The sequence below is a fragment of the Tympanuchus pallidicinctus genome, unplaced genomic scaffold (assembly GCF_026119805.1).
Source record: "Tympanuchus pallidicinctus isolate F22 unplaced genomic scaffold, pur_lepc_1.0 scaffold15, whole genome shotgun sequence".
In the NCBI taxonomy this organism is placed as follows: Eukaryota; Metazoa; Chordata; class Aves; order Galliformes; family Phasianidae; genus Tympanuchus; species Tympanuchus pallidicinctus.
The window spans coordinates 16,984,088-16,998,950 of record NW_026294669.1 but is presented as its reverse complement, the minus strand read 5'-3'; the positions used below and the strand labels follow the sequence as shown (position 1 = coordinate 16,998,950).

General features: G+C 38.1%; 1 protein-coding gene across 1 annotated transcript in view; it reads left to right on the top strand.

Annotated features, from left to right (window-relative positions):
* Nucleotides 1–14,863, top strand: part of GRB14 (growth factor receptor bound protein 14) — a 67,439-nt gene that overhangs the window by 27,531 nt on the left and 25,045 nt on the right. The window contains exon 4 of the mRNA XM_052674485.1: nucleotides 10,836–10,992. Coding sequence (XP_052530445.1) covers nucleotides 10,836–10,992 — 157 coding nt within the window. The remainder of the gene's footprint in view (nucleotides 1–10,835; nucleotides 10,993–14,863) is intronic.

Here is a 14,863-nt window from a genome sequence, read left to right as displayed (position 1 = left end):
CTCCCTGTCTTGTCTGTGTTCCTGTAGTAACTTGGGTTAGTTGATAAAACTTGGTGTTATTTGGAGACTTAGTCTTTCTCTCCTTCATCAAGAGAAGTGTTCTGCTAAGAAACCAGCAACATAGGATGAAAACCCTGGTAGAAACAATAGGTACTTCTTTTTATAGCTTCTATCTCTTCAGAAACACACAGTGCAGCCAGAACGTGGCAGTAACAGATTTTCTTTCTCTTGTGCTGGGACACAACATTCTATTTATCTCTGACAAGTGAAGGATATGTTAGACAAACTGCACTATTAAATACAGAAAGCCTCTTTTAAATAATGTTAACACTTTGACACAAAAAGGGACAAGCTATTCAAACATAAGACTGATAAATTTCTGCCCTTAACTTTGTAGTGCACAGAAAACAAAATCCATGAGTATAGTTTAGTGGCTATACATTAAAAATCCTTTCTCCTTCAATCTTCATACATGACTTCTTTGGAAAATATAGTAGTTTGTAGATAACTTACATCATGTTTCTAATTTGGGGAATAATGCACACTGGTGTACTGAGAACCATTTTTATTTTCTGCTCATTCACCATTTCTAAGACTTAAAAAAAGAAAATGAATTACTGAAGTTCCTCCTTCAAGTCAGATTCTTTGAATCCTGTAGTATGATTTTCCATCACTTTTTCTAAGTAATAGAACCACAAAATGGCTTACACTGGAAGAGACCTTAAAGATCGTCTCGTTCCAGCTCCCATATCATGGACGGATTTGCCATCCTCTAAATCAGACGCTAGATCAGGTTCCCCAGGGCCTCATGCAACTTGGTCTTGAACACCTCCAGGAATGCGGCATCTACAACTTCTCTGGGCAAACTGTTTTAGCACCTCACCACACTCTAATTTCCTCCTTAATCTAATCTAAATCTCCCTTATTTTAGTTTTTAACCATTCTCTTTGTCCTCTCACTATTAGACTGTGTAAAAAGTCTATCTTGCTCCTGATTATAAGCTCCATAAAGGGACTCTTTTCTCCAGGATGAACAAGCCTAGCTCTATCAGCCTTTCTTCATAAGACAAGTGCTCCAACCCTCTCATAATCTTAATGGCTCTTCTCTAGACCTGCTCCAACAGTTCCACATTTTTCTTGTTTTGGAGAACCTAAAACTGGATGCAGTACTCCGAATAGGACCTCAGAAGGACAGAGTAGATGGGGACAAGCACTTCCCTCAGCTTGCATGCCACCTCTCTTTTGATGCAACCCAGAATGCATTTGGCCTTCTGAGCTGTGAGTGCACACTGCTTGCTAATGTAGTGCTTTTCATCCATGAGCCCTTTTCCAGAGGGCTCCTCTTAGTGAGTTCTTCTCTCAGTCCATATATATATCTGGTTTTGCCATAGCTCAAGTGCAACACCTTGCACTTGACCTTGTAGAACCTCATTAAGTTCGTGTGGGCCTAATTCTCAAGCTTGTCAGGTCCCTTTGGATGATGCCCGTTCCTTCTGTTGTACTAACTTCATCACTTCTTACTGAGAGTGCACTTGATCCCATGATTTATGTTACTAAATATAAAGATGTTGAGTGGCACCTGTCTGAAGATGGACTCCTGGTGGCATCTCATCACTGACCTTCACCTAGATACAGAGCCATTGGCCACAGCCCTAGCTGTGACAATCGAACCAATTGTTTATCCATCAAATAGTCCACCCTTCATCTAACTGCTCTTTTAGTATTTCTGTTTGTATAACTGGGTATTTGTCTATCAGCATATGATAACTGTATTCTATATCAGCATATGATAACTGTATTCTAAGATTTGATATTGTAAAGTAACAGTAAAATATAAACCTGTGAATTACTATAATATATAAAGTTAAATCTTAGAAGTCAATGTGGAAGGAAAGGACCGAAGATGTTGAATAGTACAAGTTTACTAATAGGACTCATAAGCTGTCATCTCCACTTGTCTGACATATTTTATTAGCACTAAGTTAAGTTTTAATGAAGAAAAATACACTTGAAAGTACACTCTTATTAACCTCTATGCAATAATCAAGCCCAGTATGAATATTGCTCCTTAAATTGACCCATAGAGCTTTTCAACGTTTGTGATGAAGGACTTGATTTCCAGGGAAAAATATGAAACTCATAGCTACTAGCAAGATGAGTTTTGTGCCTTGCTAGTTAGTTTAGCACTTGCCTATGTGTTTTGTGAAAACTGTTGGTAGCTCCCAAGGAGGATGACAGGGCATGGAACATGTATATTTGGCTTACAGAACTTAACGTCTGTATTGTGAACTGTGTTGTTTGGACATAACCATATAAAGGAGCATGGGGATTTTGACACTGAAGTTGACACATAAGTTTATTACATTTTGACATATAAGTTTAGGGGACCTTAGCTTGCTTACAAATGTACGTGTTCTAAGGCTAGATTATGTCATGTTCTCCACTGAATTTTAAAATTAGTTCACCTTGGTTAGAGAATTCTGCTCAAGTTTCACTTCACTGTCTTCATCATTTGCTTATGTAGGTCTATCCAAAAGTAATGCCTCCTATTTATTTCTGTGGAAACTAAAACAAATTGAAAGTGCTCAATAACACCATTTAATAGAGCAAATTCTCAGCTACAAAACATTCTTTTTCAGCATAGTCGTCTCCATTACATATGTATTTTCATCAAGAGTCATAAAAATGTGCACCAGTAGAGGTGACCATCAGTTTCCACTGCTGAAATGTACCACTCAGCAGTTCACTACACTCACATTCACTGTTTGGTCTCCATAAACATTTGGCAAGCATTAATGAATGTTAATGGTGCCATTTATTCCACACGGAACAATTCAGTGACACACCTTTGTTTCATAGGCACTTCCATGTCAGACACCATTTTGTCAGACTACCTCTCCACTGCCATCTGTCACATGGCAACAAAGTGTAACAGAATGTTGGTGGAAAAGTGCAACCTCTATTGCCAACATTTACCTCTTGGATTGTGGGCCACCATAATAAAACAGGAGACGTTACTTTTGGAGTGGCCCTCATGTTTTTAGTGGATAAGAGGTAAAACTCCATAATCAGGATCTACATATCTATGTGTTAGGTTTGAAATAGCCAGGGATCCGTATGTACCACTCACTGAGGTTGAAAAGTGGTACACGTTTTATTAGCTGATTGTAAATAAGTGGTACATAGAGGACAGGAGCAAGGAAACTTTTGCCTTTCTCATGGCTAGGAGTATTTTCAGATGCTTCCATGTTAAATGTTAACGTACACGTTTAGCATTGTTCAATAGTGTAATGCTATTCCATGGGACTTTATTACTTATTATTATTTTTGTCCATGTTGTTTAAATTCCCTCACAACTCCTAGTTACTCGTATGCACTTTACAAGTTGTACTTGAAATGCTTTTTTAGCTGCTTTTCTTTGGGGTATCCATAGTGTGAAAACCTGATAATTTGAGACTTCTTATTTAAATAAATCTTCCTATGTGCCTTGCCCTCTTTCCATATGTATTTATGCATTTTTAAGGACTTTATTACATTTTTTTTAGTAGGTTCCTTGGCATTTGCTACTCTTGATTTGTTGTGGTGATAGCTGATTATGGTTTCACTTTCAATGTTTAATCTGTATGTTATTTATTACTGTAGATCCTATTTAAAGTATGATGAACTTTGCAATGTAATTTTTGATATTTAATGATCTAATTATAGCAACTGAGCAAAGCACCATCCAACCGTAGTTTAATAATATCCCTTGTTTGCTCTAAAAATAGTTGTACTATGAGTTAATTGTCCAAAGTGTGGAAGCTGCTCTCTATAGATCTTCCTTTTTGATCAATTTTATATGGAAATCTTAAATATTTTGTAGCTTTTATTGCTATTTATAGCTGTTTTTGCTTCTGAAGAAGTGTATGTATAAACTTCAAGATTAAATAATTATACTATCATTTTGACTCGCTTGTTGCCTTTCAAACCTTGTTTCTCTTCAGTTTTACTGACGTTGTCTTTAAATGACTGCAAGTCAGCATTGTCCTCATTCCGCTTTTTTTTCTAACATCGTAATGTAATTGTCATAACCTTTGTTCAAAAAAACTTCGCTGGCATATTTCTGTACATAGCTTATTATAATTTGAAGATCTGCGTAATTTAACCTTTTTTTTTTGAATAATACAACGTATTTACGCATCTACACATCTACACTACTCCCAAGCCTACACTATATGTCTTATGTTGTACAAAGTGCTCAACTTCCCCTTAGAACTTTTGATAGTGGTATTGTAAAAGGTGGCATTTTCATTTCATATTTCTTGTAAAGCGTCCAATCTTTCTGCCTTGTCTGTTTTTTTTTAATCTTATTTCTGTTATATATTTCAGGAAGAAAGCAAGGCATTTCAGAACTTCAGAGCTACAGAATAGGAAATGTTCCTGGCAGTATCTTAAAATTTTCCTCCTTAAAGTCAGTGGAAATATAGGGAGTCCATGCATGATAGAGATATAAATCTTATGTTTGTATCATCTGTGCTACTGTCTGTATGTTTTTCTGCCTTTTGAAGCTATAATCTGCTTCAAGTAAGAAGTCTGGATTCCATGTGACCAGTGTTTCACAGGAATTTGTTTGTGGGTAACATACTAGAACTCAGATGTGTCTTCTCCTGCGTACAGGCTTGCATGTAATTATGCCTAGTCACTGAGTGACAATTCCTGCCTTCCCACACAGTTATTGGTCTGCACAGAAATCACGCAGTGCATTGTGAACCATCCTTCAGAAGAGAGATCACAAGCTTGAAGACCATAATTTGGGGTTTGCATGCCTAAAATACTAATGAATTCTCTGTCTGTTTTGCCTGTGCTTCATTTCTCTGTGTCTCTTTCTCACAGGGACACTTACAGGACAAATTTTTGAAGGCTTTTGCAGTAAGAGAGAAAATAGTTGCTTTGCAGCAGGCAGCTACATCTTATAGCTGTGCATTTTTCTTAAATGGCAGATGTAGATTTCTGCAAACTGTACGAATCCTTTTAGCCTAGAAATTCTCCTTTTGGATGAATGCTGGACACTGGTTTTTTAACTGCATACTGGGATATTTGAGAGGAAAGCCTTGCTTTCATGTAGTTAACTTTTCCACAAACTTTTTTTTCCTCTTTTTTTCTAGCTAGTTATGAGTTAATCTGTCCTGAAGTACTTTAATGAATTCAAAATTTCTTGGTTGTCTTAAAAGGAGGGTCTCTAAAAACCTGCTGCTCGAAGTCATAAAACAGTTTAAAATGTTAGAAATTTCCTGTGCTTCCTTTGTTGTTCAGATGAACTTCAAATTCCCCTGCCCTCTGCCAAGATAAATAAGTGAGAGAAACAAACAAACCAAACCAAACAAAAATATTATCTAGCAGGGGGCAAGGTTAGCGGATGGAAAACAAATGCTTCAGGCAAATGGCCTGACAGAAGTTAGTAGGAACACTGGGGAAGTCCAGCACTCTGGATGATAAAATCCCTGATTTTGCATACAATATTTGATATAAATTTGAGTGAAATTTTTTATGTAAGTATAAAATATATGATTACTTATTTATGGGGGAAAAATGTAAAAATTACAAGCTCAAATTAGATACTTGTGTCTTTATTTATTAAAGTGGCTCAATATTTGACCATCCATTGTCTTAATGGCTATCGAGGAGTAGTCAGAGTCCTGTAACTGTCAGGTCGTTTGATGAAGGCACCCCTATGCAGACTCCATGTGTTCTACATTTCTTTTTCTGTTGATCTACCTGGCCTTTTTCACACGTCAGGACACAGAGTTTGAAATTTGAAGCTGCTCAATATAGGGTATGGTCTTTCCATATGTTTATGTCATTTCTGCAGATTGGAACTTCCAGAACAGATGGCTTGAAAATTTTGAAGAATCAGACTTGGACACTCTGTCTTAAAAGTCTATGAAATGCATTATTTAGTTACTGTAGTGAGAAAGTTGGTTCAGTGTGCAAGAAAACTTGAGAGATTAAAGTCCAGCCTTTTTTTGGTTATTCTACACATATTGCTTTATATGCCTTTTTAATTACACCTCTTTCTTTTAAGCAATTTCTGATTTTTTTTTCTTTTGATTTTCTTCTACAACAGTGTTTCTTTCCCTCTTCTTTGTTAAATCGTAAGTTCAATTTTGAAACATTTATTCTACATTCTGAGTTAAGATGATGAGTAAAATAGAATAACATATTTTATTTTGAAGCAAGATTTCTTAGCAATAGAATATTTGGAGAAATGAAATATGAATTGCACATGCTTCTGGGAATTTGATTGACTTTTAAAATACTGAAAAATGGAAAGAAGATGCATAGGAAAGTTGTACCTCCTTGTCTAGTTCTGCAGGCAGTGAAAATTATTGATGCTTGTCCTGCCCAGATTTTTGCTTTCCTTTTTTAAGATCTTGGGGCTGCTAATTTCTTACTGTTAGTGGCTTAAATGGAAAATATTCAGGTTAGGTTTTTTTTTTTTTTTTTTTTCTGGCCTCTGGGAAGAACTAAAATCCCTGTGTTTATAAATCAGACAGGAAAGGCAATTTGAGCATGACTGAGGCAGCCTTTTTTTTTCTTGCAGTCTACTAATAGTTATAGTCGAGGCAAATTACCTGGTATTAGGAGTAAGCTTTAGAGTGCATGGTAATGACAATGGTAATATTAGCTTGCTCTCAAATAGCAGCTCTTTTTTTGTGTGCTACTTTCTGAGAAAAAAATTAGGGAAAAAAAAGAGGATGACTGGCTAACCTAATGTATAATGATAATAAAATAAATGCTAATAAAAATGAAGAAGTACCCATTCAAGCATTCTAATCTTTATAGGATGTTAACATAATTGCATCTCTATCATAGTCTTTTAATACTTGAATCATCTACTTTCAGGAAGAGAAGTATTTATTGCAACACATTTGCAAGGAAAAATGGGAAGTTGATTTGGTCCTTTTTCATGTGTTTCACTCCCTTTGGAACAAGTATATTCCCAGCAAATCTTACACTTGACACAGCAGAAAATGTGGACTGAGCAACTTTTTCTAGTTAAAATCTCTCGAAGGTTTCTCTAAATAATGAGATTTACACATCACATTCAATTCATTAAACTAAAAATGTAAAAAATGTTCAAATGGGTCTTTTAGGTAACTGCCTGTCTGTTGTCTCCTGCTGCATTTGAATCCTTTGCAAGGAAAGGAAAAATTGCAAAGCATGTATTTTACAATGTAGCACGTGTCATAGCTATGAGCTGAGATGATCAGTTGTCCAAGATGTGCACAGGATTTATATCCCTATACTGAGAAACTTAAGTGAGAAAACTCTCAGAGAATACAAACTCTTCTATTTTGTTATTTTGTTTTGTTTTAGCTGTGCTGCTGTAGTCCAAGGCCACCTCCAAGGCTTTCCTTTCCCCAAGCTGAATGGCTGCAGGCACCTCATTATCATGACTTGTGTTGCTGTCTTCAGCATTTTAAAAAGTCTTTTTCTGTTTCTCCAGCAATAAGAATCTAGTCGTCTGCACTGCTGCTCTTAACCCTTTTAGAAAGAGTTTCTCTAAAACTCATCCATCAAGGGCCTCAGCATGGGCTGTACGTGCTCTTGCTGTAAAACATGCCCAACACCTAACTTGATGAGTACTTGGAGAAAACTGTAGTTGCTGGTGTGTACTGGCAGTTTCCTTAACCAGTGTACCAGCGTGGTTTCTCATCCTGGCATAAATGAAAGCATGTGGAGAAATATATAGAAAGTCACTTTGGTCTTACTTTCCTCTTCCATAGTGTCATTCCTTTCTGGTGCTTTAGACTATAAATTTCTTTAGATTCATCCTGACCCACATTTATCAGAGAGACTGATGAAGCTGTCCCTGCCCATTCGTACTCTCCAGAGTAGGACATGCTTTAGTCTGGCAGGCTGTTCTGTCTATTCTACTGTACAGCCCACCGCCCCATTCACTGTGCAGTCAGCCACACTTCTGAATTCTTGTAAATACTGCAGGAATTTATGTACTTCGTGCCGATTTATCCTTATCAGCAGACCACAATTTTTGTGTATCTGGCATAGAGGTTTAAGTTGTTGTGTATGGGTTAAGACCATGCTGCCAGCACGCTGCGTTGTTACCAGTCCAACTTGTTTAGTGGAAGGAATGCTGCCAAAGCCTACAAACGTGTAAAAACGAATAAACGAATAAAACCAATCATAGCCATCAGCCACAGTAGTTTTGCCAGTATTAATGCTTAATTTAATATTGATGTGGTCTTTTTGCCTTTTCTATTAAATGTAAGTACTTGGCTGTAGCTTAGGCTGGTGATGACTTTGGATTGACTTTCTCTGAAGCCTGAATTTTCTGTAGAGGACTCTGTTTTGAGGATGTCAATTCACAATCAGAGAGATTTTCACCACTTTGTAAGTGTCATAACATGGATGGCTGAATTCCATGTGGAAATCCTAAGCTGTTAGCTATTTGTTAGCTGAAGTATTAAAGAAAAACATCATGGACTTCATGCTGATTTGCTGTGCTGGGCCAAAGTTTGAACAGAACTGTTGTATATATAATTACATAATGAAAAGCAATTTTTGGAGAGGAGTAAAATGAAGAGAGTAAGTAAACATGCTTTGATGTGTAAGTGATTTTCAAATGGAGTCCACTTTTCTTGTTCAGATGTTAGGACAGCATATGTGAACAGGTTTGGTTTTTTGATATTTAATTTTTTAAAATTAATTTTTGGTGGGGGTATTTTTGTCACTAGTTGGAGGAAATCAAGTGCCAGGAAGTACTGTTACAACTCCCAGCTGATTTTTCTACCAGCTTTGGCATAAAACAAATAAGGAGTTACAGTAACAAGTTAGGACAACAGTTTGTGGCTCAGTGTTCTTTCGATACTTGAAGTAAGCATTAGTTTAGTAAGAAACTAATTCAATCCTGACCTGCAACATTTTTCTTTAAAGAATGAACTTATGACTTAATGAGAGGTTTTCAAATGTTCTTAATTTTTTTGAGTGGAGACAGGTAGGACATGTAGCATATTTCAGTAGATATGCATTCCATTATAAAGTGAATAAAGTGCTTAATCTGATTGACTGATTCCGTTTCCTTCAGAGAAACGAAACAAAACAATATCTAAATTGACATGCCTTCTTTCCAGCAGTTGGTATGCAATAAGATTTCCTCATCCTTTCGGTTTGAAACTAAGCATAAGCAGGTTCAGCCCAGGATTCACCTTTTCAGGAACTTAGTGGATACCCAACTCTTCAGGACTATGAAACAGTAACATATGTTGAATTCTTACTGAAATTTAGTAGTCAGAATGACAAAGATATGTCATGAAAATTTGTGTTGTCTCCTTCCCTCTGCTCCCATCAAACATTCGTAGTAGAATAAAGAAACTGCTAATCTTACTGAGATTAAAAAAGAAACAACAACAATAACTTTGTCTACCTTGTACTATGTTTTTTGCATGTACATCTTACAGAACATTTTGTTTTCCTGGTTTCCATGTGGTGGTTGTTCCCCATGTTGATGTTTTTGGTTCTATACCGGTGTATATGTGCAATTTAAAAAAGAAAAAAAAACAAAACAACAAAAAAACCCAACTTCATAGCTCCAGTTCTTGTAGTGACAACTTGAAATTCTGTAGCATCTCCTATTTCTGTTGTCTACAGAGCTGTGAGTATCTTGAATCAAATTGCTATTCTCTTAACTAGCTCTGAACTTCCATAGTTCTGCATTTGTAGAGTCCTTCAGTTTCATTGCTTATCCTCTGTGGTTTCTTCTTTAGTTTATGTAAGAGTATGCTGTTTATCACAGAATCATGGAATTGCCTGGGTTGAAAAGGACCGCAATGCTCATCTAGTTTCAACCCCCCTGCTATGTGCAGGGTCACCAACCACCAGACCAGGCTGTCCAGAGCCACATCCAGCCTGGCCTTGAATGCCTACAGCGATGGGGCATCCACAGCCTCCTTGGGCAACCTATTCCAGTGTGTCACCACCCTCTGTGTGGAAAACTTCCTCTTAATATCTAACCTAAACCTCCTCTGTCTCAGTTTAAGACCATTCCCCCTTGTCCTATCACTATCTACCCTCGTAAACAGCTGTTCCCCTTCTTGTTTATATGCTCCCTTCAAGTACTGGAAGGCCACAGTGAGGTCTCCTGGAGCCTTCTCTTCTCCAAGCTAAACAAGCTCAGTTCTGTCAACCTTTCCTCACAGGAGAGGTGCTCCAGCCCTCTGATCATCTTAGTCGCCCTCCTCTGCACCTGCGCTAAGAGCTCCGCATTCTTCCTGTACTGGGGGCCCCAGGCCTGGATGCAGTACTGCAGATGGAGCCTCACAAGAGCCGAGTAGAGGAGGACAATCACCTCCCTCTCCCTGCTGGCCACCCCTTTTTTAATGCAGCCCAGAGCACAGTTGGCTTTCTGGGCTGCAGGTGGACACTGCTGGCTCATGTCCAGCTTCTCGTCCACCAAGACCCCCAAGTCCTTCTCCTCAGGGCTGCTCTCATGGGGTTCTTTGCCCAGTCTGTATAAACACCTGGGATTGACTAGCCCAAGAGCAATACCTTGCACTTGGCCTCATTGAGCCTCATTAGGTTCTCATGTGCCCACCTCTCCAGCCTGTCCAAGTCTCTCTGGATGGCTTCTCTTCCCTCCAGTGTATTGACTGCACCGCTCAGCTCGGTGTCACCTGCAAACGTGCTGAGGGTTCGCTCAATGCCATCATCTGTGTCATTGATAAATGATTATTTATCAGTCCCTTACAACTCGTTTAAAATGGATGGACCAATCTATTCTATAGATTCTAAACTGAAGATTAAATTTATGGATATTTCAGCTTTTTTTATTTATTGCAGGTAATTAAAGTGTACAGTGAAGATGACAGTAGCAAAACTCTGGAAATCCCGAGTGATATAACAGCCAGGGATGTATGTCAGCTGTTGATATTGAAGAACCACTATATTGATGACCACAACTGGACACTGTTTGAAGAACTTACTCATACAGGCTTAGGTAAGACATTCTGTACAACAGTATGACAGTAAATGAAGTTGTTTTGTTGTTTTTTGTTTGTTTGGTTGTTTTTTTTTTTGTCACATAGAGTTGTAATTGTAATAAGCTTGATTAGAAAAAGAGATGAAAGAGCGTGTGTGAATTTGTTCTTGAGGAGGGGATGTTGTTTCTGTTTCCCTTATTTTTGATAGCATTTCAGTAAAGTGAGTTTTGTGACAGTAATCTTGTCTCACACTGCTTCATCTGCATCGGTAAGAGAGATTTGGAAGACAGTGGCCATTAAGATTCTCTTTGGAAATTCTTCCTTGTTCTTCCTTGCTTTTCTTTGGCAGTTCTTCCCCTTTCACTGGTATTTACTGCTTATCTCTAGCAGGAGTTGGGATATTTTTATTCCAAATAAAATATTTGTTATTCCCAGCATGTCTGAGTGAAATCTCTGACATCAAGGACAGAAAGTGGTCACTCTGTGCTATCCCTTTTGGACAGCTGAACTCAAGTCTTCACAAACAACATCAGAGAAGGCTATCTATTTTTTAGTGTAACCAGTTTTGCTAGATTTATTCTGACTTTGGGAGGGTCCAGGGAAAAAGCAAAACAAAACCACTCTTCTAAATTTACAGTTGCAGACCAGAGAACTGTGCTGAAGTGATTTTATGCTTAATATTCTAAATTGCTAGAAATGAAACTCCTTGAATTCCTTCCGCATCACCAGTGCTTTCCTAGAGAGGAAAATAAAAAAACAACCAACCTCTATGTGTATTGTGCAGACATACAATTTAAAGATTTAATACGTGGTTTCAGTTTATGACTATAATTTTAACTTCTGGTTTCTGTTCCTTCTCATATAGAATATATATAGAATAATTTTGCAGTATAAAGCACGTTAAGTCAAGTTAAATACAGAGAGAATAAGAATGATTGCAAAGATGTGAAAAATACAGGACACAGGAAAGCCTGTGCTCAGCAAAAGATGAATTAAAAAGCCTGCTAAAAAATGTATTATTAAATTGATACTCTAATCAGATGGTTGTACTTCCTTTCACAGTCCTACTGTTTGGGATTCTGTTGTGTTTGGTTTTTGATTGGAAATTACATCAGAAAAATCTAGCAAGATTCATGCCATAAAAACGCATATTTTGAATTTCCTATCAGTCAACATTTTCATACTAGTTTTAAGCTCTACCACTGTGCCAGAGTTACCAAAGCTTTTTCTGCAACCTCATAGGCAGACTCAGCAAATACTAGAGCAAGGAGAAGTTTGAGAAACAAGTCTATGGGAGACTTCCTGCATTTTAAAATATGTAGAGAAACTCCTTGGATGTTTTAATTCTCTGAAGAGAGCACTGATACCTGGTAACCACAGTACTGTCAATTCAAAATAAAAACACATAAATAAACTTTTAAGATAAGTTTTAAACATATTATTAAACTCTCTCACTGTGTATGTATCTAACAGAATCTGCATGAGTCTTCACTCATGCATTTGTGTAAAATAAACTTGGCTGTGAATCTCAAACTGTATTATGTTTAACAGTCATATTTTAAAGATGAACTATAGAAGCTGAAAGTGTTTTTTGCCCTTTTCTGCTCCTTTATCCTATCAAGACAGCCACAAACGCTTTCCTTTTTTTTTTTTTTTTTTTCGTGCTTTGTAACATTTCAAAGATATTTGTAACCTTTTGCACGGAATGCATCAGTTGTGAGATGCTTCCAGCTCAGAGTAGGGTCAGAGTTAAATCTGAATCGAGACTGTAAATGACTGACTGGTACAGAAGAGGGAGTATAAAAATGGCTTTAGACAGCACTGCTGTATAAATACTAGAAGTGTTTTTTGTAATTTATAGTGTGACTGCTGTCTAAGTAGTGTGTAGAACTATTGAAGAATTCGTTTTTGGCAAAGTATGCCAGAGTAATAGTGGCATTGTTTCTTGAGGTTTGTTTAATTGCAGAGTACGCTTTCCGTCAGAGAGCATGATTTGTTCAATCTGAATTATTTGCTGGGAGCTTTCAGTATCAAATTGTTATTTGTGGAGCTCTTGTGATAGCTGGCAATCAGGTGTGCAGACCTGCATTCACCAGGCAGTCCAGTTGCTTTGGGCGTAGGTTTACAAAGAAGTGAAGGGCTCATTTCTGAAGAAATTTTTTTTCCTAGATGGTGAGAATGGGAATTCAGCACTATTGGCCAAGGAGAGGAAAACCTGAGATACCTTTGCTGCTTTTTATAATACTGAATAATAATGGAATTATATTAATGACACAGATTTTTGTTTGAAGGGTTTTTTGTGTTGATCTTGATTTCCATTAAGCATGTCCTTAAGTACTGGATGAATAGTGTGATCAAATATTTATCAAATGGTGGTTTAGTTTTGAACTGTCTGCTATTTATTGTTCTATGGTAAGTTTGATCTGTGGAAACGTGGACAGACCTTTTCTGCTCCCAAGTTAAATGTATGTGTTTGGGTTTGGAAAAGAGAAATACTGTGAGCGAGTGTGTCAGTATAAATTCCAGTATGAAGAGATTAATAATTAATTCATCAATTAGCAAACATTTTCTTTAACGTGTAACATCTGTCTGAATGCTGTGGAATTAGATAGGATTGCGAGCTCAGCACAGCGTTCTGCTTTTAAACAAGACAGGCATTAATTACATTACTGCAGCCCGTCCTCATTTGTGCGCAGAGATATCTGCGTGTGAAGGTTAGAAGAGAAGGAAGAAAGTTACTCGCAGCAGAGACCACCGCCCCGCCGCTCGCGTGGAGGAGCCGGGGCCTCCGCAGCCCCGGGGCGTTGCGGTGCCGCCCTCCGCTGCCGCGCCTCTTCTGGCCGCCGGGTGGCGCCCGCGCTCCGCGCACCGCTGCTCCAGGGTGGGCGGCAGCCGGGCTGGGGTTCGGTGCCCGGGGAGCGGCCGTTGCTGTAGCGCTGTATATCGCGTGATTCGGGCGCGGCGCTCGGCGAGGTGGCCTGGTAGTCCAGGCGATGGAATTCAAAGGTGCTGTCTCCACCTCACCTGGGACTGATGGAAGCAGCTGGGGCGAGCCTTAGATGAGCCGTGTCGTAGCTAGAGACTCCGAATCCCTCCTCCATTGCCACAGGGCAGGCTGTGAAAAAAGAAAGCTGTTTCCATAGCTGTTTCTTTCTGTAAAGAGAATCCTCTTTACCCTGATATATTTTTTTCTTTTTCCAGTGAGAATGTTGTGAAAGTGAGCAATTTTCTTGCTTGTGGGAAGGCTTTTGGTTTCCCCAGATGGGAAATCACACAAAGCGTTACCTATGCAGTAGTCTGGAGCAAATGCATTTCCTGCTTTATTTTGCTTCTCTCACCACCTTCAGCTGGGTAGCTTGAGAGGGGACTGCTTGAAATTTGTTATGTTGTGCACTTCAGTATCGAATCTTTGTGCCTTCCTTAATTTACTTAACACAGTTAAGAAGGATCTTTGTAGCAGTTGGTTGTTGTATTACAGATAGTGATAATGAAGAGATAGCAGAGAGAAAGGAGAACACTCCTTGTGTCAGCTGGAAGAGAAAAAAATGATCTAACTAAACCAAAGTGCAGCTTCCTCATGGCAACGTTTAGTAATTTGATTGTGGGACTGTGTTTTGGGGTGTACTAGTTTAGTGTTTTGCTGCTTTTATCAAAATGAGTTCAATAAATTGTAAAATATTCTGTAATGTTATACCTTTAAAATAATAAAAAAAACCCAACAGCATCTTTACCCATCCATTGAGGTGATGCAGAATGTCTTATTTTTGTACCAAGAAGTAACTCTTGAGGAAATGGTATTTTCTTAAATGTCACAGTGCCAAGCATTCAAGAGTTTTAAATGTCATCCTAGATGAGAGCTTTCTCTGAAAAGAAAAAAATGTTCTTTTT